This window comes from Hippoglossus hippoglossus, chromosome 1 (assembly GCF_009819705.1).
Source record: "Hippoglossus hippoglossus isolate fHipHip1 chromosome 1, fHipHip1.pri, whole genome shotgun sequence".
NCBI classification, from domain to species: Eukaryota; Metazoa; Chordata; class Actinopteri; order Pleuronectiformes; family Pleuronectidae; genus Hippoglossus; species Hippoglossus hippoglossus.
This window is the reverse complement of record NC_047151.1, coordinates 18,639,593-18,660,788: the sequence shown is the minus strand read 5'-3', so window position 1 is coordinate 18,660,788 and position 21,196 is coordinate 18,639,593. Positions and strand designations below refer to the sequence as shown.

General features: G+C 39.4%; 1 protein-coding gene across 2 annotated transcripts; it reads left to right on the top strand.

Annotated features, from left to right (window-relative positions):
• The first annotated feature begins 14,823 nt into the window (after positions 1-14,823).
• On the top strand, positions 14,824-20,838 carry bdh2 (3-hydroxybutyrate dehydrogenase, type 2). Of its 2 annotated transcripts, none has more exons than XM_034583513.1 (10): positions 14,824-14,922; positions 16,053-16,143; positions 17,082-17,160; positions 18,179-18,275; positions 19,064-19,172; positions 19,531-19,591; positions 19,758-19,871; positions 20,232-20,290; positions 20,372-20,464; positions 20,583-20,838. In XM_034583513.1, the coding sequence occupies exons 2-10, from the start codon at positions 16,072-16,074 to the stop codon at positions 20,634-20,636; spliced, it is 738 nt and encodes a 245-aa protein (XP_034439404.1). In that variant the 5' UTR covers positions 14,824-14,922; positions 16,053-16,071; the 3' UTR covers positions 20,637-20,838. The 2 variants fall into 2 exon arrangements, with proteins under 2 accessions (XP_034439404.1, XP_034439414.1); XM_034583523.1 differs by having other exon boundaries at positions 14,853-14,922; positions 16,056-16,143.
• The last annotated feature ends 358 nt before the right edge of the window (positions 20,839-21,196 follow it).

Sequence of the window (21,196 nt, the reverse complement as noted above, 5' to 3'; positions counted from 1 at the left end):
TCTTGTCATTTGTTCAAAAAAGGGGATCAGTGAAGCTGTGAGACCACGATATGTGGAAGTGCCTCAGTTTCTAAACCTGTGATCATCCGCTGAAAGTGAAAAATGAAGTGATGAACTCGTCCTGACAGGTAATTTTCCTTTAAAATTAACTTTTGTGTTTCATTGTAATGGATCTTGATAAAAAGCAAATACGGGTAAATATTGACTTCATCTCTTCTAGTATTGACTGTGACTTCACACACGTTTATAAGGAAATGTTGCCGAGTGCTTTGTGGTTTTAAAAAGCGTAAACACAAAATTCTTCATTGAAATGTGTAAAAACAATAAAGGACCGTGTTGAATATTTTGTTGACTTGTTTACTTACATTATTCAAAATGTTTACAACAATGTTCAAACCCAGAGAAATCCACAATTTTATTCAAAGTAATGGGACATTTCATTTTAGTTGCTTATTAATTGTGTCACATCCTCTTTATCCGTGCTGTGCTCTGTTACAACATCCAGAGCAAACAGCATATAACTAACCAAAGACACACTGAGTCTCATCAGGTAGATTTTCATCGTGGTGAAGACAACAACTCCCATGATCCCACGCTGCTTCAAAGTAACATATTGGAAGTTTAATGAGCTTGATGTGAAAGACGTGACATTTTGGTGAAACTAGAGGGTGCAACATGTGTTTTTTTGATATTAGTCTGACCACTGCTTCTCCTGCTGTAACAGGTCAGAACCTCTGCTGTGAAAAAAGGCCTGGAGGGACAGATGTAAAAACAAAAACAAAAAATCATACGGTAAAACACGGACTTTGAACCTTCCTCAAAGACCTGCTGCTCTGGGGTTTCACCAGACAGCTTGTGAGTCAACAGGTCTCAAACACAGAGGCTTCAACTGTCTGTTAATAAACCAAACCTCCAACTCACACAGTGTAAACCCGAGGTGCAGACCTCCAGCTCCTGAGCTGGGTTTTTATTTCTGAGTGATGATGCAAGAAGGTAAGTCGATCATTGTTTGAAAAGGTTAACTTGATAAATCTCTTGCGTGTTCCCCAGTTTATAGAGTTTTTATGCTGAGCCAAACTATGCGGATAAGGCCATGAAGCTGCAGATGTGAGTGTTGTATGAGCCTCTGGACAAAATAAACCTTTCTCCGCTCAGACATTTGGACTTGTCAAAACAAAGATGTAATGAATAACATTAAAATGGCTCCATTCCACTTAGCTATTCTAGTTCCAGGGACATAGCAATTTACCTATGTGAGCAGAGCTGTCATTATTCTTATTAGTCACGCCTGCTTATGCTGCTGTGACAAGACAAAACGGCCAATGGAAGGAAGGGCTATTAATAGGGAATTTAAAGTGTGTAACTGTGTCTCTGTATGTGTGACAAAACCAGTGGTGATGAAGAGCTTAAATTAAACTGTCTTTCTTCAGAACTTTGTTTGGAGAAAAGTACTTGAGGATCTGCTCACAGGTTGTGGCCGCGGGAAGAATGTTTTAAGCTCTGCTGCTTCTTCTTGAGGAGCCTCATGATCACTTGACGTGAAAGTAGGAATGTACACACTTCAGTGTGATTTAACTCTTGCATGATGCCTGTGATTCTTTTAAATTACTTGGTTTTGTCAAGTGAAGTTGGTCAAAATATAAAACTACAACTTTGAATCCTCCTTATTGAAAAATGGGGATGAATTTGCTTCACTTACGCCCAGTGAATATGGTACTTCTAATACCATAACAACCAGGCCCTAAGACATATAATTCATTTTTAATAAGCATTTGGCTCATGTATCTTTCCACGGTGAGATTTAACAGATCAAATCTCAATTTGTAAGAATGAGACGTGTTCTGTCCTGGGAGCAGAAGCGCTTCATCTTGGGAGTGTCTGCAAATTTGTGCAAACTTCAGCGACCATCAAAATGCATTGGCCATATTTCAAAACGACACTAAATGTAATAAGGAGATTGCAAAGGTTATGTTCATAAACTTCACAAGCAGCTTGAACGTCGTTACAGCTGCGGGGAAGAATAAGGAGATTACGATCATCTGTCTTCAGAGCCCATTTTACCACATACTGTGGAATGTGAATTTGTCATATATTGACAACTTTAAAGGATTCCTCACAAAGCTGTTGGCAGGCGTCATGTTGTACGGGTAAAGTTGGCTAACCGAAGCTCCTTTGACATTGGACAAAAAAACCCCAATAACATCCACAGACATCTTGTGTGTAATGATAGCCATCCAGTCCTCAATGGCCCTTGCAGGACTGTAATATACACAACCAATCATTTCATGTTAACCAACCTGCCTGTGCTTTCCCTGCACACGACAACACGGGCATACAATGCTGAAGTGGAGATTATGACCAGAGCTCAGCAAAGGGAGTTGCCACAGTTCAGTTGTCAGTCATCAGGCAGTTAGCTTTGACAGAGGGCTGAAGAGAGATATATTTTCAAAGTGAAGCATGCTCTTTCAAGCTCTTCCATGATTACCAACAGTAGCTTGAAGTGGCGAAAGGTGCATCAGCATTTGTTTCTGGTCAAATGACTCTGCAGGGGTCGCAGGGATGTGATGGAAAGTCACCAAGGTTCTTGATCTTCAGGCCAGACAACAGAGCCCTATTTATTGCATCAGGGAGGCTAAAGACACCCGAAAGAGAAAGGTCCCTGGTGGATGTGACAGGGCGTTCAACCCACCACCCAATTCTAGTGTAATTGTTTCTTTTGCACAGTGTGAGGGGAGGGAGTGTGACGAGAGGTTTGCACTCAGAGCAATAAACACAAGGACAGCTGCCGGCCCGAGTGATGGTGTGACCAAAAGGTTTCTGAAGGAGTGTGCAGACCATCACATGAAAAAAAAAACTCTCCCAGACTGTTATACTATATATATTGTATATTATATTATATTGTATACAAGAATGGACGACATGATATCGGTCATAAAGCCCCCCCTCCTCCATGTTACTGCCGTGGACATGGACCAAACTAAAAGTCAAAGAACACTTTACATACATCCTTCTCAGAGATGGTAACTGACATTTTAGGTATAGTTCTCATCACACTGAAGTTTCTTCAGTTTTTAATCAGTTATTTAGTGGTATAAAAACTGTGTGAAACGTAATGATTGACAGCATGTATCGGAGGGACCTCGATACGGTAGCTCTATTCTACTGTGCTCTATTAAGGACATGTGCAAGATGGCAGCATTCGTGATATTTCGGCTTCATGTCTGGATAGTGGGAGGAGGTGGAGAGACGCCGGACATCTTTATAGACAGTCTATGTTCTGCACTCATGACTTCGCCCCACCTATCTCACCAACAGCATCATCAAGTTTACGTACAATACAGCTGTGGCTGGGACAATCTCAGGGGGGAATGAGAAAACCTACAGGAATGAAGTCCAAAGACAAGGAAAAACAAAAACAACCTGCAGGAGAAGCTGCTGGTGTCTGTGCCAGAGTTTACTGCATCTCTGCGTGATCCACCAGCCGCTCAGCAGTGGACAGGAGAGCCCTTCAGAGCGTCACCTTGTCAATACACAATATCTTGTCAGCTTATTCAGCTCTCGCTGCCTCAACAGAGCAGCCAGCATACATAAAAAACCCATCCCACTATGGACATCATCAGTTTGATAAGCCGGCCCCCTGGTAGCAGCCTCACGTCATTCATATCACGGACAAGCAGACTTTTTGCAGCAGAGATGGTTCGAACACTCGCACAGGCAATAGTAACGCTTATCATTTTAAATAAAAAAAATGACTGACAAGGTCACTGGACTGCAAAACAGGCAAAAACATTTCCTGAGTGAGCAAGATCACTTCAATAATAGGGGTTTTAAGATAACAATAAAATACATAATATTTTAGCACAGTTGTCCTTGGTTTTATCAATGTGGGCAGAGCAAATCCGGCCATTGGGGCCCCACAAACAGCTGATCAGGTCAGTCCACAGAAACAAACATTTAGTGAGAAACCCCTTTAATTCTATGATCGGTTGTGAACAGGAGACTGTAATGACACCATGGTCGGAAACCCCCTGACTGGGCCCCATGCCACCAGCTTTCTGTTTTAAGACTGTGTGCGTTTGTAATTTTTTTGTCGGGACAGGTCCCTTGTGCCTGGGGCTCCTTAATATGTGAATTAAAATCACCATCACTGACTGGAATCAATCCAGTTTGTAGAAGTTGTACGGCTATCATATAAATCAGCACTACATTTTTCGTTGTCTACATACATGAGATATAATATGTGTTTAATAATCGGGCGGCAGAGCTGAGGAGGCAGAGCAGTCATCTAGTGATAAGGAGGATCCCGGCTCGATGGCTCCTGCAGAGTCTGTTGAAGTGTCCTTGAGCAAGACATTAAAACCCCCAAACAGTGTGTGAATGATTGACAAACATTGTCCCCCAGTTGTAGGTTGAAAGAAAGAGCCAAATGAGCAAATGTAATGTAATAAAAAAAAAAAGACACTCTCCACTTAGTTTCTTATTTTTGCATTTTATGCGTCTGACTTTATTCATAAAATCCAAGGACTCAATCACTTCAAGGACCCCATCGCTACGATATTGATTTGCTCTTGCACGTGTCCGTTCCAGATCCAGTCGGCCTGCACTCGTGTCTTGGTTTGCAGCAGAGCAGAGGAAAACTTTTTTTCTGTGACCTTCTCGACCGTATCAGTCTCGCCTGCCCGAGCAAAAGAGAGCTACTCCCTTATTCTGTCATGTTCATTATTAGCAGGGCTCGCGGTGCAGATTGTGCTCGACTCTGCCGGTGGAGGTCAGAGACGAGATGTGATGAGGTGTTGGATGAGGTGTTGGGCTGAGCAAAGCATGACAGTTATTTCAAAATGATTTTAGAAGGAATCAAACTGGTGGTTTATTCAATGTCAGCTCTTTTGTCGGTGAATCGTAAAAAGGAGGGAAATAGAAACATGCAACAATGGAGGGATGTTGTTGATCCTGTCTCCCAAAAAAAAACACTCTCACATTTTTAGATAAAAGATATATTGCTGCGTTCATTATATGTGTTGAAAGTATTTCTATTCCTTGTTTTTCAACCATGTTGTGTGTCCCTCTTTGAGTGTGGCTTGCCAGCGTATCCCTGGCAACACACTGAACCCTGTTTTGAACCTGATAGCTTTCCCATCCGTTTGAATGATGTGTGATAGAAAGGGTGGGTGTGAATGGCTGAATGGGACTTGTACTGTAAAGCAATTTGAGTCGTCGTTAAGACAAGAAAAGTGCTTGAATGTTGCACATTAAGGATTTTCACTGTGACCATTTTATATCCAATTTGATTGGAAAATACATCTTATGACCCAGTTCTAATAGAGCATGTTTTACATCCTGTAGTGTGCTGTAAAAAATGTTTGTCTATGTCAAAGTTCTGCCAAGTTAAAAAGCCTGAAGTCTGTCCTCTCTCTCACAGAAAACACTCTTCAACATCGTTTTTCTCATTTTATAAATAATTTGAAGACATTATTAATATAATTCTTTACCGTGCCCACCTTCAAGTCTTTCGATTTCATATATTTTTTATCCAGATTCTCTACACCCCAGATTTCCAAGCGCCCAAACTTTCACCCTATTGCAGCGTGATTCAATACCTTTTTTGAATATGTTTTAGTTTTTTCATTTCATAGTTATGAAATCTGTTGTCTTTAAATATCACCGCCATTTATTCCTTGAACAAAGTGGTCTGAGGCTTATGGGAGAATATATTTCAGAAAGGCTGGGAAACAGAAATATGTGATGAAATACAGTAGATTGTTTTTTATTTTAAATACCATCCTTATCTCGATATACAGTTGTTAACGGTGACCAGGGCTGGATTTTTAGTCTTTTGTGTGATTATGTTCCTTTGAAGCAGCACTCAGAGATTGTGTTTACTCTTCTCTCTACATGACACCCCCTCCTCAGACCTGAGAGCTTCAGCCTCATCACTCTTCTTAAATAATACAGCTGCCACCCAAGTGTCTCATGCCGTGAAGACGCTGAGGTGTTAAAGCTCCGTGTGACCTGGTCGTTCTTCTTCTGTACCTTCCACTTGTCTTCTCTGCAAAAACAACAAGAAAGTCACTGGAGAATAAAACAGCGTCTCAAAGCTTTCCACGTAGAATTTTCATGTTTTCTGTTTGTCACTCATTCCCATTTTTCAATTTCTGCAATATACTCTAAGAGCAGCAGTTTTAATTTGAAATCCACCCACTGAGTTCAGAGCTGCACATTTTCAGTAATTTGCCTTCATTCTCTCCCTTTTAGGAAATGAAAGGGATCTTTTCTTGTCTTGTGCTTTCATTTCTTTGGCTGATTGCTGTTGTTCAGCTTCCACGAGTCATTGCTCCGGCACAATGATGAAATCTGTTTACTTCAAACTTGAGACAGCAAATGAATTAGATTCATATTAGTGGGGAAGTAATAGAAATATGTTTCATGAAATATGGGAGGTAAAGTAAACATGGAAATATTTTATGTGATGCTTAAATATCTTTAAGTTATATTCAATTTGTAAGTTATAGGTGGCGTAAATATTTCTAATATATTTCTAAAAGGAGATAATACTATTATTGTAAATTAGCCATAACATTAAAACTGGTATATTGTTTATTTTTTTACTTTGTTTATTCGGTGTATTTTTGAATTTATCAAGAAATTAACCAATGGAAAAAAGTTGAAAATACAAAATTAGTTTTCATCATGACAGGTGATTTTAAATGATGTTTTTTCATAACAGGTCACAGATCAGCCAAGATGTCAAAACCACTAAGTGTATGTAGTTTTGAAAACATATATTGAATTTCCATGTGATAACAGTTTTTAAGACTTTCTTAAATCTAAGGAAGTGAAGCAGTACGTTTTTGGTTTTTTTAACTGTCTGATAGAAGGTGACTAATAAAGCCCAGGATCCTTGTCTGATTTCTCACAACTGGAGCAGCATATGGTCTGACAGCAACATAAATCACCACTGGTTTTCTAAGTGATTACAATCAGTGTGATGAATAGACTCCAGAGTACAGAGACATTGATTTTTGCATAGAAGCTCTCAGAGTCAGGAGATGTGTTATGTGTTCCCAGCACTATGTGGAAAATGAAATGAAGGAGTTTATTAAAAAATATATATACATCCCTGCTCTTTTGGAAGTTTTCCACTTAACTTTATTTTTTCTAATAATTTTTAGCTTTTCCCTCAAAAAGTGTCAAGCTTGACTGATTGGACACAAATGCTATTCTTTAAAGACACAACTCAGCCTTGGACCCTCTCACCTTGAGCTGCCGCCTCTATTTTGGCCTCTTACCAAGATCCCTCAGTAATTGCTATTAAATGCCAAATGGCTCACAGACCAAATTTAACCTTGACTAAAGAAATGATCAAATGTTGAAAATGAAATAATGTTTTAATATAATATACTCTACTAGGCAGCTAGAACTTCAGCGCTGATTTAAATACCATCCAGATACACACATTTGCATAAATATACAGACTCACTTTCTTCCTTAAAGTTTATATGAGATTATTGATACCACCCTCGTGCCTTATTTAAAAACTGTAGAACGTTAGAAGTGAGATATTGTTTGTATATCTTTTGTCTGCCTTCCTAAATTGCACAGTCCATCCATGTGCCAACAACAGCACAGCTTCATTAAAAAGAAATTCACTGAAGTAAGGCTGTGACGCAGTGTGAGAAGAGTCAAGTACAACATTGTCATGCTGAAATTCACAACTGGAAAAAAAGTGGATGGAACTAGAAAAAGGTTTATTCGTGGTTGTTGCAAGTTGAATATTTTTGTCTTTTGATTCTTTTAGGACAGTTTACCTGTTACATGTGATACAATGCATGAAAAAGGGTCCTTAAAACCACAAATTAGAATTTTTAATTGTTTAATTTGTGAATTGATTAATCAAACAAGATTTGATTTGTGTGCATTGTTGATAGTGGTCAGGGGATTTCAGGACAGAGTCAGAGCCCCTGTTTCCCCATTTTTTGTCTTTATGCCGAGTTCTCACAACCTTGATCCAGCTCCACCTTAAACGCCCACGGCAACGATCGTCCCTTCCAAAGCTAATCACCCAAAATGGGGCAGGATGCCTTCAAGTTCCTGACACAAACTTTTGTTGTTGTAGATTGTAGAAAGCTTTGTTTATCGCAGGTAACTGATCTGCATAGTCCACTCTCTGTTTCATAGAGCTGAAGCAGATGTGTGCATCAGCATGAAGACAGCCTGTCACATGGCCGTGTGAGGGGAAATGGCAAATAAGTAAGGATTAATTATTCATTAAAGCTGGTGGTATGTTTCTGTTTTGGCCAAGTGACATTTTCAAAGCTGGAATCAAAATCAACATTGCTCATGTTCCAAATGACCACACTGATTGAACCAAGCCTGCAAACAGTCGCTCTGTGACATTTGGGTGGTGATTTTAATGCAACAGGAGAAATACAAACAATCAAGCTTGACTACAGTGTTGACACAGACCTACGCTGACAGAATCCAGCTCTGGAGGATTAGAAATTGTTGATGGGATTTTCCAGAGAATCCATGGCAATCAAAGTCAGTTCTCATGGCCATGGACTCTGCCGGGTCTCCGGACGAGACACTGAGCCGTCAACGCTGACACTTACATAACCTGTCCTGTCTGAAACCTTTCAATCGCTGAGGTCATCCGAAATGAAAATTCATACGCCCTCATAAGTGAAACAGACTAGAAGGAAAAAAGCGAAAAAGATGTGAATGTATTGCATAATACAATTTATAAATTTGCTAATTTGTGCATGGATCAAATGTGAAACAGCATTTATGTGTGTACAGATACAGTTTTTACCAAATCCCAAATATTTACCCCCTTCTGTCACATCACGACCTAGAAAACATTTTACATTTGTTTGCTTGCTAATATTCTAAGTCCAGTAGGTGGCAGTAATGGCCCATCTAAGCTGATTTGCCAACTGCCAACAAATCCAGAAGAAGTCTTCATATATTTAAACACTCTTAAATGTTTCTCAATGCTGTATATCTAAATGTGCTATAAGAAAGTAGCTTTATATAAAGCCAAGCCATTTGTTGTGGCTGGGGCTCAGGAAGTAGAGCGGGTCGTCCACGAACCATAAGGTCGGCGGTTTGATCCCCGTCTCCCCCATTCTGGGTGCCAAAGTTTCTTTAGGCAAGATTACCCCTGACGGCGCTGCCAGCATTGTATGATTACTGTATGAAAGAGAAAGTGCAGCACATGTATGAATGTGTGTGAACGGGTGGATGGCAAAACTGTACAGTGAAGGTCTATGAGTGGTCATCAAGATTAGAAAAGCTCGATATAAACACAGACTGTTTAACATTAAACGAGAGGTGAGGTTTACCCAGCGTATCACCCGTCCAACATACAGAGACCAACAACCATTCACACCTACAGTCAATTCAGAGGCTCTGGACTGAACGCAGACACAAGGAGAACGTCCACAACGCCACACAGATACAGATAGATCCAGAATTTGAACCAGGAACCGTCTTGCTGTGAGACGGCACTTCCGCCATGCCACCCCTGTGAATTATCCAAATTATAGCTGTACTTGCTCCCGGCTAAAATGTTCACCATCCTGAAAGTGTTATTTTTGCAGCTTGTTGTGTTTAATTGCATTTAATTACTATGACTCAGCACTTATGTATGAAACAGAACAGAATAACTGGGACATTTTCATTCATTTCCATTCATTTCTTTTTACATATCACAGTAAAAGGGGAAAAGAAAAACAGAGACAGACAGATGCAGGAAATCTAACACATGGAGCCCAAGTCTCGGTCCTGTCTGAAGAGCCTGTTGCTGTTTGTTGTGTTTGCGCTGACAAAAGAAATATGAAAACGATGTGACAGATATTAGATTTATTGTGCATCTAGTTCACCTGAAGGAAGTTGGCCTCAACACAATGATTATCTCACGCACTAATCACTGTGTTTGCTCAAATTATCATTGTAATTGAATTTCATCAGGAGGAAATTATGTTCCTAGATTGTGCTTGAAGCTATTTATATACTTCATACTACTTCAGTGGCAGTGATAGCCTCCTCTTAATGTCCGTGGGACAAATCTATTTAGGGAAATTAAAAACAACAGCTTCCTTACAGGTAGAAAATACACAAAAGGCCGGATTTCAGATTTGACTGATTATCAGAGAGGTATACAGCCAAAGACAATTACTAATTCATCCGCTTTACATCCCCATTTATTCACATAAAAGACCAAAAGGGTTGAATCCTGGTTCTAGGGTCAACATTCACACCTATACGGTTCATTTAGATTCTGTGATGCTTGTCCTCAGACTGTGGGAGGAAGCATCCACACGCAGAACCTTCTTACGCTGAGGTGAGGGTGAAGTAAAGTGAGTGTTATCTTGTTTTAGTTCGAGAAAGGTTTTAGTAATTTCAGACATTACTGACGGAGACTGCTCTCCACTGATCAGATTGAGATGCAGCCAAAATTAAATTCAAGCACAATAAGCAAGGCAGGAGAAGATTAAAATTTCTCTGCAGCATTTTGCATTAGTTTCTTTCTATGTGTTAAACAATAATTGTTCTATTGCTGGCAGCTCGCTTATCAAACCTGCTTCATAACAGTTTATGGATTTGGACATAATTATCTTTTACATAATATGTCTCAAATATTAAGATATGGATATTGTTCAGGCTTTTATACCCAAATAATTCTGATTTCCTCCTATGCTGCTACACAGAAGTGCGTGGTGTTTTCCTTGCTTGTGAACTAAAACTGTTTCAATATCACGAAAAGATAGTAAATAATAGAAAGACATTGTCCTGAAACATGTCAATGTGCAAAACATCCCATGAAATGTATCATATTCTCTGCAAGCGAGAGCTGTGAGCTCAGACTCCTTCCACTCATGGAAGCTGCCACCTCCTAAAGGAAAGGAGAGTAATAGCACAAAGTCCAACCTCCAGGTCAATGCAGGTGGCTTCTCACCCTTGTCCCACCAGAACACGACCATTTTTACAGCTGTCTTTTACACCTACTCTCCTGTGAGTAATACAGATATGTATTACCTCAGATAAGTCCGGTATTCATACTGCTTTAAGTGTACGAAAGACTCAAACATATATCCTTTCTATTATATTTGCTCATGTGTAACCAGGTCTCATCCTTAATTTTCACTCTCAGGAACAAACGGCTCAGAAAGACACCAAATTACCTTCGATCCCATGTTCAGATGAAGAAACTAAAGAGCTCTCTGGAGACAAATACTGTAGTTTAACCCCTCTTTATAAACTGTAATGGCTGTATTGTGTATTGACTCATTTGCTGTAAATAAAGAGTGTAGATCTTACACAATGTGTTGAGAGACTGTTTAGGATTACATGGATACATAGCCTTAAGGACAAAGTGCTTTCATTTTCTCCTCCAGCTCAATCAATAAGTTATTACAAGCTTTCTTCAAGTCTCTTACAAAGCAGATATCTGCAATAATGCAGAGATTGGAGAAAGGGCCCCTCCAGTGATTTAGGATTTGCAGTTACACAAACAATAGGTCACAATCAGTGCAACAAAGCCATCATCTCTGGCTTTGTTTAGCTCCCAGTATGGTTCCTCTCCGTCCCTCGAAAAGATGTTGACCTGAAGGTTCGGGGTGAGCGGCAGTTGAAAGCTCTGTAGAAAAAGAAAATTAACTGAACCTTGAGTTGATATGTTTTCCAGCATCTTCGACCATCCTTGTAAAGCCTTGACTGTTTCTAACTCACTTTACTACAAAGTCTTTCGGTTGCCTTCATAGTTGCAATGCTCAAACATCCTTGATGATATCATACGTCTGAGGCCAAAGCCGCGAGTGTCCAGAGATTTCTGGCCGTTATCCACGTTTGGAGAAATCCTCATACCTCCTCCATCTCTCCCGTATGACTGCAAAGGTTTTTCTTTGCCTTTCGCCTCTGAGAGCAGGTAGGAGGGTTTTTTGCATTTAGGCATGATTTTGACAAAACTTTGTACAAAATGGTTTGTAATTATTCCGTAGCATATTCCTCCAGTGCAACGAAACACAAAATATAACAGTTTCTGCCAGATATGTAAAATGATATCAATGTATAAAATCGGTCAAATGGTGCATGTTAAATTAAGAACAAAAATGTTACAATAAACTATGAATACATTATACATATATTTTATGTTTTGGGGTGTGGTTTGCACACTAAACTTTGCTTGAACAGTAGATTAACTTGTGTCACAGTCTATTAGTTTCTTTCTTCTCTCTATCACGTACAGTGTTTTCATCATGAATTATTTCCTTGTCTTTTATATTATGAGGTGTACTATTTTAATCATGGGCTATTTACTTTACTATCTTATCATGGGTTTGTTGTACGGTTAGTTTGTGGGTTTATATGAGGCACATGATTTTTTTTGTAGATTTGTCATTATATAAGATTATTTTAAATTAAATTAAAATTTATTTTATTTCAGGTTGCGTTGTAAGAGCTGTGGAGGGACAATTAGCCTATACAGCTAACTGGCTCATTTACAGTATTTTGTACGTCTTCCCTATCAAAGAGATTATTAAGGACACACAGTATATAAAAAAGTCATTTGAGGCTCCATAGTCAAATTTGTTTTGAAGATATATGCATGATATTTTTTGATGGGAGACCTTGTTGGATATCTCCAGCTGAGAGCAGGAATCTGGACTCACACTAATACACATGTGTCACTCTGATGAAATACATAAATGCAAACTGTGTAACCCATTAGGACAATTTGCAGGAAAAACAATCAGCTCCTAGAAAATGTAATGTACCACATCAACAAGTGACCAGGCCACCCTGCTGTAATGGAGCCGGCACTCTCTCTGTGCACGTTATTGTCCACTGATTGAAGTGTATCCTCAGTGTTGCATCAGTCTGACTCCGAATCCACTCATCTGCGGTGATGAAGATGATAATGGTGACTTCACTCCCCCATGGCCTCGTTCAGGTAGAGCCGGCGGGTTGGTCAAGCCTGTGGCAAACCTTAAATTGTTTCATGCATATTTTATCATTCAGCGGACACATGCAGTCTTTCAATCGACCGTCTCAGATTGTTTGTCGTCGGTGTGACCACAAGAACAAGACACATCCACGAGCTCCCGTTGGTCTCCAGTGTGGTGCTTCTGGTTCCATGCACAGTACATTTTATTTCTATGATGACAGATTTGCATCGTAAATAGAAAATATTATTCTGGATCTATTAATTTATTTTTGAAATTTGCACTCTAACTAAACATGTCCATCTATTCTTATGCAGGTTGAAAATATCACGGAAAATTAAATAGGACTTTAATCTCATTAAATGTTTGCATATCTATCCTTACAACAACAGTTTTACACACAGTTCACCAAAATGAATGCACCATGCAACATCATTTCAATTGTAAAGACTGACATTTATGAGGCTGTTGAACTCAACTGTGTTATACAGAGATGTTTTTCTGTTACTTAGCCGACGCTCATTGATGTATAGGGACAAAATAATAGACACTGCAACAAAATTAATTCAACAGCACATCAGGGAGGCTGTGGCTCAGTGGTTAAGGCGTTTGTCCTTTAACCAGAAGGTCGGTGGTTTGATCCCATTTTTCCCTTGGGCAAGATACTGAGCCCCAAATTGGCTTCTTATTGAGAAAGTGCTAGACATTGATGCACTGTATGGATTTTTGTGTGAATGTAAAACTGTACTGTAAAGCACGATATAGATACAGATCATTTACCATTTACATCGAACTGCAGCCTCCAAAATAACAGCAAAGAATAAACATTGCTCCACAACAGTGTCAATACAACCTGAACTGAAGGCAGGACTTATCACAGGACTTATCACAGGACTGTATGATAAAACCTAACCTGCCATATGGTTTCACAAATTCATGTGATTCTCAGCATAACACTAAGAAACTAGTGATGGCAATAACAGACATATATTCAGTTAAGAGCCGTAGATCTCTGAGCACAAAGAAGCAGTTTTGTTTCTATAAGTCAAATACTGAAAAACTTGAAGCCAATGATTATCTGACTTAGTTTTTTTTTAAAGACAGTATTTTCAATGTATAAAGGCTGAAGGATTTGCAGTTTACACCAAATTTAAATTAATTATTATGCTCAATTTTACGTATGGATTTAATTTACTTTTATTATTAAAATGTTCTTAATATTAATGTATTATTAATACAAAATGTTCTTTTCTTTTTCTTTTTTAACAAATCATTAAACAATTCAATGATTAAACAGGGCCCGTACATTGCAGACCTTTGTGCAGAACTTAAAGGTCAATTTCCAACGATAGGGGATTTTATCATTATCAAGAGAGTTCACACACACACACACACACACACACACACACACACACACACACACACACACACACACACACACACACACACACACACACACACACACACACACACACACACACACACACACACACACACACACACACACACACACACACACACCACAATCATCTGATGCATGTTGACGTGCAGTGAAGTTATATAAACGGCTGCTGTTGCAAAAGAGAATGAAAAAAGAAAAGACAGGACAAGATAATGCACACATCATGGTTATTGTGGTTATCATGACTTATAGAGCAATACCATTCTATAAGGCTGGAGCTTCTAAAATGAGCTGAACATTATGGAACAGTCCATACCAGTCTTAAAGAATACACATGTATTTGACCGAACACGAGTTAGTGTCTAGTTGACTCAGAGAAGAAGCGTCTTCACAGTAAACAACTCAGTGGTGAGTCAAATAAAAACCGTCGGGTCACTATCTTGCTCTGTATTTCATCTTCTCACCGCACAGTCACGCTCACTTCCTGGTTGTGAACCAATAGCAGAGTCAGACCCAGGTCACGTGTCGGGCTCTGCTTGCTCATTGACGTGCACAATATCGAAGCTGAACCACACGGTGAGTTTCCTCAGTGAGTTTTTACTGAGTTTGTTCTCGACAAACAATCCGTGAATGTGACTTGTATCAGTTGTGCAGCACTTGTTAGATTGTTCATCGATAGCAAAGACAATCGATGACCGATTATGACCGACAGATTTTCTCTCAACTGCTGGAGCTGATAAGTTTAGAAAATATTTGTTCTGTCTGTGCTGTTGATAGACATCAGCTAAAAGTTGGTTTGCAGTTTCACACTCTTCCCTCTGTGGAGAAACTCATCATTTCACAATGGACACATGTTGATTTTCGCAGAAACTGAAGGGAAAATAAATAACTCATAACAATTGTGTGGGTAGAATTCATTGCTGGACTGTTGTACCGACCTCTATCCAATAAAACAGATATAGATTGAAAAACTGCACAGAGACAGTGTGTGAAACACAGAAGATCAATTCTGTGCTGAAATGACTGCAACTGGAAGATCTCCACTTGATTTGTGTAACTCCGACTATGAAAGCCTCCTTGTTACCTCAGATATTTATATCACCCTGACTGGATTTGACAGCTGCCACTATGAACAAGTGGACTTTTTTTTTTTCCCTCACTGTAAGGCATCAGTCTACTGTGCTCTGCTCAGAGACATCCATTGAGAAACAGCCTGTCAATTATTACATCCTGGTTGAACATTATTACAAACCTCAGGTGTGAAGTCAGAGGAGCTCCTCTCATTCTTTTCACTTCTACTTATGACTCAGTGTTGTTACTTTGACACCAGTCGATTTATTTTTGTTTCTTACATTGTTAAAGTTAGATTTTCTGGAGGTGGAGCTGTGATACTTTCCAATCATCGTGGCTTTGGTGACACAGTGTTACATGATGCGTGCTGTCCTTGCGTGGCCTGGGTTTATAATTGAACCTTGATATCTTACTTCCTGTTAAACGTCACAGACATTTTTCTTCGCGTAGAGTTTCCTGTATTTGGAATTTAACTAATTTTCTTTGAACGTTTCTCGTTTCATTCGGACGAAAGAAACCTTCGTAAAACACACATTAGCAAATATCTAATGAATTCTCCGGACGTGTTCAATTTGACAAAAAGAGCTTTTATATTGGAAATGAACCTTTTATTTCTTTTCTTGTTTTGATCACAGCAGCGGTGGAAGGAGCGCCATGGGCCGTCTGGATGGGAAAGTGATTGTGTTGTCGGCAGCGGCGCAGGGGATTGGACGTGCTGCTGCAATAGTAATGAGCTTCAATAAGCACTTCTCACTGATCTCTTTCATAGCAAATCACTCTTAGAAAGAGAGTATATTTTATGTGAATGCAAATTGAAGATTACAATGTCGCTGACACTGTGCGATGCTATCTCCTGCACCGAATAATCTGCAAATGACTGATTGTGTGTATGTGTACAATATGCTGTGACACCACATGGACACACTCTAAATAACTGAGCAGTAACAGTGATTTCTTGGGATCAGACAAACACGGGGTCAAGACAATCCTCCGGCCAAAGAGGAGGAAAAACAAAACACTCGTACATCTCCCACACGTACTCGTCAAGATTGGGTCATCATCGCCTCCATTCCCTTCGAGTGATGTCTTTATGTGTGCGTGAGACTGTGCCTCGTAGCACAGCGGGTGTCGTGTCACGTTTGCGGTGGAATTCAAATGTGTTTACGCTGCGTCGGATCATTAGTCGTTTAAATGACTTCCTGTTAAAGGCTTCATTTTGTGTCTCGTGAGCATTTTCCACCAAGACCTTTAAAATGTTGATTTTTTGGGGGGGTTCACTGTGTTCTGTGGTTAATGATGCATTCACTCCATCAGATACCAGCTGACCAGAAATTAAATGGATAGAAATTTGAGAGTGGAGAGATTAGATTTGAATATATTCTGTATCTATAGATAGTTGGTAATAAGTGGTGACCTGAATTATGCCTCAGTGACTGATTACAAATCAGGCAGCAATTCAGATTTGATGAGCAGAAAAAAATGACCTGCCTCCCATTCTTCAAAAACTATTTATTTCGCAAAATAGCCTCGGTGTATTTTCCTTGAATCAATCATCTTCTTTTTGAGGGAATGAAAAGGTCACAAGGGTCAGCGTTAGGGGTCAGCGTCATCATGCTCAGACGTCGTGTAACTGCTTGTAAGTGACTCATGTTTTTTAACTGTAGGCGTTTGCAAAGGAGGGAGCTCAGGTCATGGCCACAGACATCAACGGGGAGAAGCTGAAGGAACTGGACGGTATCCCAGGTAACATGATCCTCTCTTGGTCTGCAGCTGACACCTGCTGGGTGACCAGTGAAATGCAGTCAAGATGGCCGAGCCAAACACGTCTGTGTTTAAAAACCAAAGATTTTGCAGTCTGCTAGAAGACAAAATTTGTTTCCCTTCAAAATGTATTTTTATTGATTAGTCGATTATAGATATATTTGGTTTTATTTCCTGTTGATTTGCTAATGTAATTAATTAACAACTATTTTTAGTTGCACCTTTTTTGCACTTTTTAGGTTATATCTGTGGAACGCCGTCAAGGAATCCTTTCACATTAGGCGCAAACATTCACTTGGACTCCCATACATTATTATGATTTGCAGAAAAAGAAAACCCAAACAGAGTCCATTACACACACTCATACATATCAGGGAACCACTTATATATATCACACCAAGAATTATACAATCTTGAACTTAGACACGTTTCTGCAGACTTGCATCGGACACACAAAGAGGAGATATCGGTAAAGATTCTATGCAATTTACTTTTTGAATGATGCAGCCTGTGTATCACCTTGATTTGGATTAATCGCTGCCTGACATTGACAAGTGATCACTGTTAAACCATAAAAACTAACGTCAACAGGATTCTTGATTTGGCAGACGAACAGTCACTCATTTTCTTGTCAGTGAAAGTGGAGGAGCAGGTTGATTTCAAGAATTTGTCTCTACCAGTCCCTGCTGGACCAGGATTGAATAAACACTCTTCCCTCGCTCCACACCTCCATACAGTAACAAGCAAAGCCCTTCCCCTCTGATTGCTTTGTGTAGAGCTGTTGAGTGGTGAGCAGGAGAACACAGTGGTTGTAGGCAGCAGCTCGGTGTGAGTGGTTCTTATACCTCCCCTGGTTTCCTTAATTTAGAGGAACAGACCATTTACTCGAGGCTGCTGAGTGTAAGGAAGTGGGGGGAAATAAAAGAAATGTTAGGTGTTTCATCTAAAGTAAAGTATGTCTGTAGTAAAGTCTTGATTCAGATCTCCTCCTCATCAACAGGGATCAAGACCAAGGTGGTTGATGTGACGAAGAAGGAGCAGGTGGAAGCTTTGGCCAAGGAGCATGACCTTGTAGATGTGCTGTTCAACTGTGCTGGGTACCTTTTCATTCATTTTCATTTTCAGTCTATTCTTTTCATGGAGGTCCACAAACAGCAGAATACAATGAAAAGTAAAAATGAACATAATGGATAAATAAACACAATAAGAGAATACAATTGGAAAAATAGGTAATTGTACATCATAGAAATTACAGAAATAACAAAATATAAATCCTAACCACTGTGTTTCAGAAAGTAAAAACCCTGCCCGTTTATCCAGATCGGTTCCTAAATGTGATGGGCTCTTACTTCCCAACTTCTCCACAAAATTGAATGGCATTGGATTCAGTAGTTTTTGAGTAATTCTGCTGACGGACGGATAATTCAGTTAAATCCAGTTTAAGCCACCAAATCACAACATAAATCATGTCAAGACATTTTTAAATCGTAATAGACCTCACAATATTATAGAGAAACCCGACAACGAGTGGACTGTGGAGAGAACAAACTCCTGTGTAAATGGCAATGAAAACATAACCTCCTCCATATCTCTGTATGCATGGTGGCTCCATCAGACAGAGGTTCCTTAACTACATCTCCAAAATCCCTGTACCATAAGGTTTAGCCTCGACTCGACCTTTCGTCAATCTTCTTAAAGTCTCTGAACTGGCACCTTTTAAGGCTCAGTAAAATGATGAGTGGGCTAATGCAGCATTTTGACCCATATTTATTTTTCTTCTGTGATTTGATTCTGATTGACGGATGAGGTCCTGTATTTTATGAACACACTAAATACTGTCATATATGTGTCAAAAGACTTTTTATTTGTCGTGCACCGTACACAGGTTTGTGCACCACGGCTCCATCTTGAGCTGCGAGGAGGCCGACTGGGACTTCACCATGGACGTGAATGTCAAGAGCATGTACCTCATGTGCAAGGCTTTCCTGCCTAAGGTGACCTTTGACCCCTTTACCCAATACTTAACACCGTTGATCCTGTTGTCGAGAGATTGAAATAAAGTGGCGTCGTAAATTGAGTGACATATGCTTTTTTTTTGTTCTCTTCCTTTGTTCGCTGGGATTAGCTGCATTACACTGAGCCTGTGACATGATGGGCGGCGACTGCCCGATCACTAATCCAGCTTTAGCGGCAAACTAACCAAACTGTCACTGTGGGGGAATTTAAACCTCGGATGATTTATCTTTGTTAAATAAAAATGTAAAGGCTAAGAATGTTATGTGATTTTAATCTTCATTTGAACAATTATAACCTTTTTACATGGCAATTTCCTAATTTGTCTTGTCATTCTAGATGTTGGCAAAGAAGTCAGGAAACATTATTAACATGGCTTCTGTTGCATCAAGTATAAAAGGTAAAAGAATAACCCACACATCTTTTCACTGTAGATGTCTGCAGAACAAATATCAAGCCTAATTAAAGGGACATTGAAGTATGACCAAGTTCAGTGTAATCCTCTTATCTTAGATAATTGCTTTCCGTGCGTGTATGTGTGAGTGACATGTGTTTCCTTGGCACAGGTGTTGTGAACCGGTGCGTCTACAGTACCTCCAAGGCCGCGGTAATTGGTCTCACCAAATCTATAGCGGCTGACTATATTGACCAAGGCATCCGCTGTAATTGTGTTTGTCCTGGTAAGTTTTCAGCACCACATAAAAGATACTGTTCTTTTATTCTCCTGCAGTTATTACTCAAGGTTGGGAATATTTGAAAGATAACATCCTGTAGACAGACAGAGGAAATTAAATTGATGTTTATAAGAAAACTCAAGGGCTTGTAATGTTTGAGAACTTTGTGTAGGAGATATAAACCTTGAGTTTGACCCTCCTGAACAATTCTAAAAAAAATGTACCAGGGGTTTTAATGAGTACTACTTCACTGACCTGAATTAAACCCCCTAATTAGTCAAAATGTATCTATATATCTGAATTCAGTTTTGTGTTTTAATGAGGGTTTCAAAAGAAAATCCAGCTCTCTCTTTTATATTTCCTCAGGGACTGTTGATACTCCATCTCTGAGGGGGCGGATCCAGGCCCAACCTGACCCCGAACAGGTGCTGTACACCGGGTACATCTTCCACTAGAATAAATCCTGATGTCTGGGTATTGAGGACAAATGTAACCCCTCTCTGCAGGCTTTCAAGGATTTCATGGCAAGACAGAAAACTGGCAGAATGTGCACAGCTGAAGAGGTGGCCTACCTGTGTGTGTACCTGGCCTCAGATGAGGTGAGTGTTCGGGGTTGGCACAGAAACGTCATGCATGCATGTGGTAAACTGGCAGTTATGGAGAGGACGTGCTCAATATAAATTTTTTTATTTTTCTCCTGTTTTTGCTCCTCCACAGTCGACCTATGTGACAGGGACGGAGCAAATCATCGATGGAGGTTGGAGACTGTAAAAAACATCATGTTACCATTGAAGCAAATCCCTTAACCTAAATAAAGTTTATAAAACTTCAATCTATGCTGCAGATGTATACGTGTAGTGCCAAAATATTGTCACGCTGGCACATGTTGAGAGGCGTTGTGATAAATTGGCTCCATCACATCTACATTGTAAGTGTGTGTAACACCTATAAAATAAACATATCCATTTAAATCAGAATCGTCTTTATTGCCAAGTATGTTTCCAACATACAAGGAATTTGCTTTGTTGTTGTGTGCAGAACAAATATATTAAGTCGAAAAATATGGGGGTTATTAAGCAAAATAATAATGATAATAATAGTACATTTTATTTATATTGCCCATTTCAAGTTTAAGCAGTGCTTTCCAAAGACAAAAGAGTAAAAATTTAAATCAGAAACTCGTTAAAAAAATCCTTGTAGGACATTCAGGTGTTGCAATTTGACAGCATAGATATTACCAGCACTATATATCTCTGATACATCAATATATTGATAATATTATAATAAATTAAAACACATTAGATAACTAAAAAGATAATTTCATGTATCGA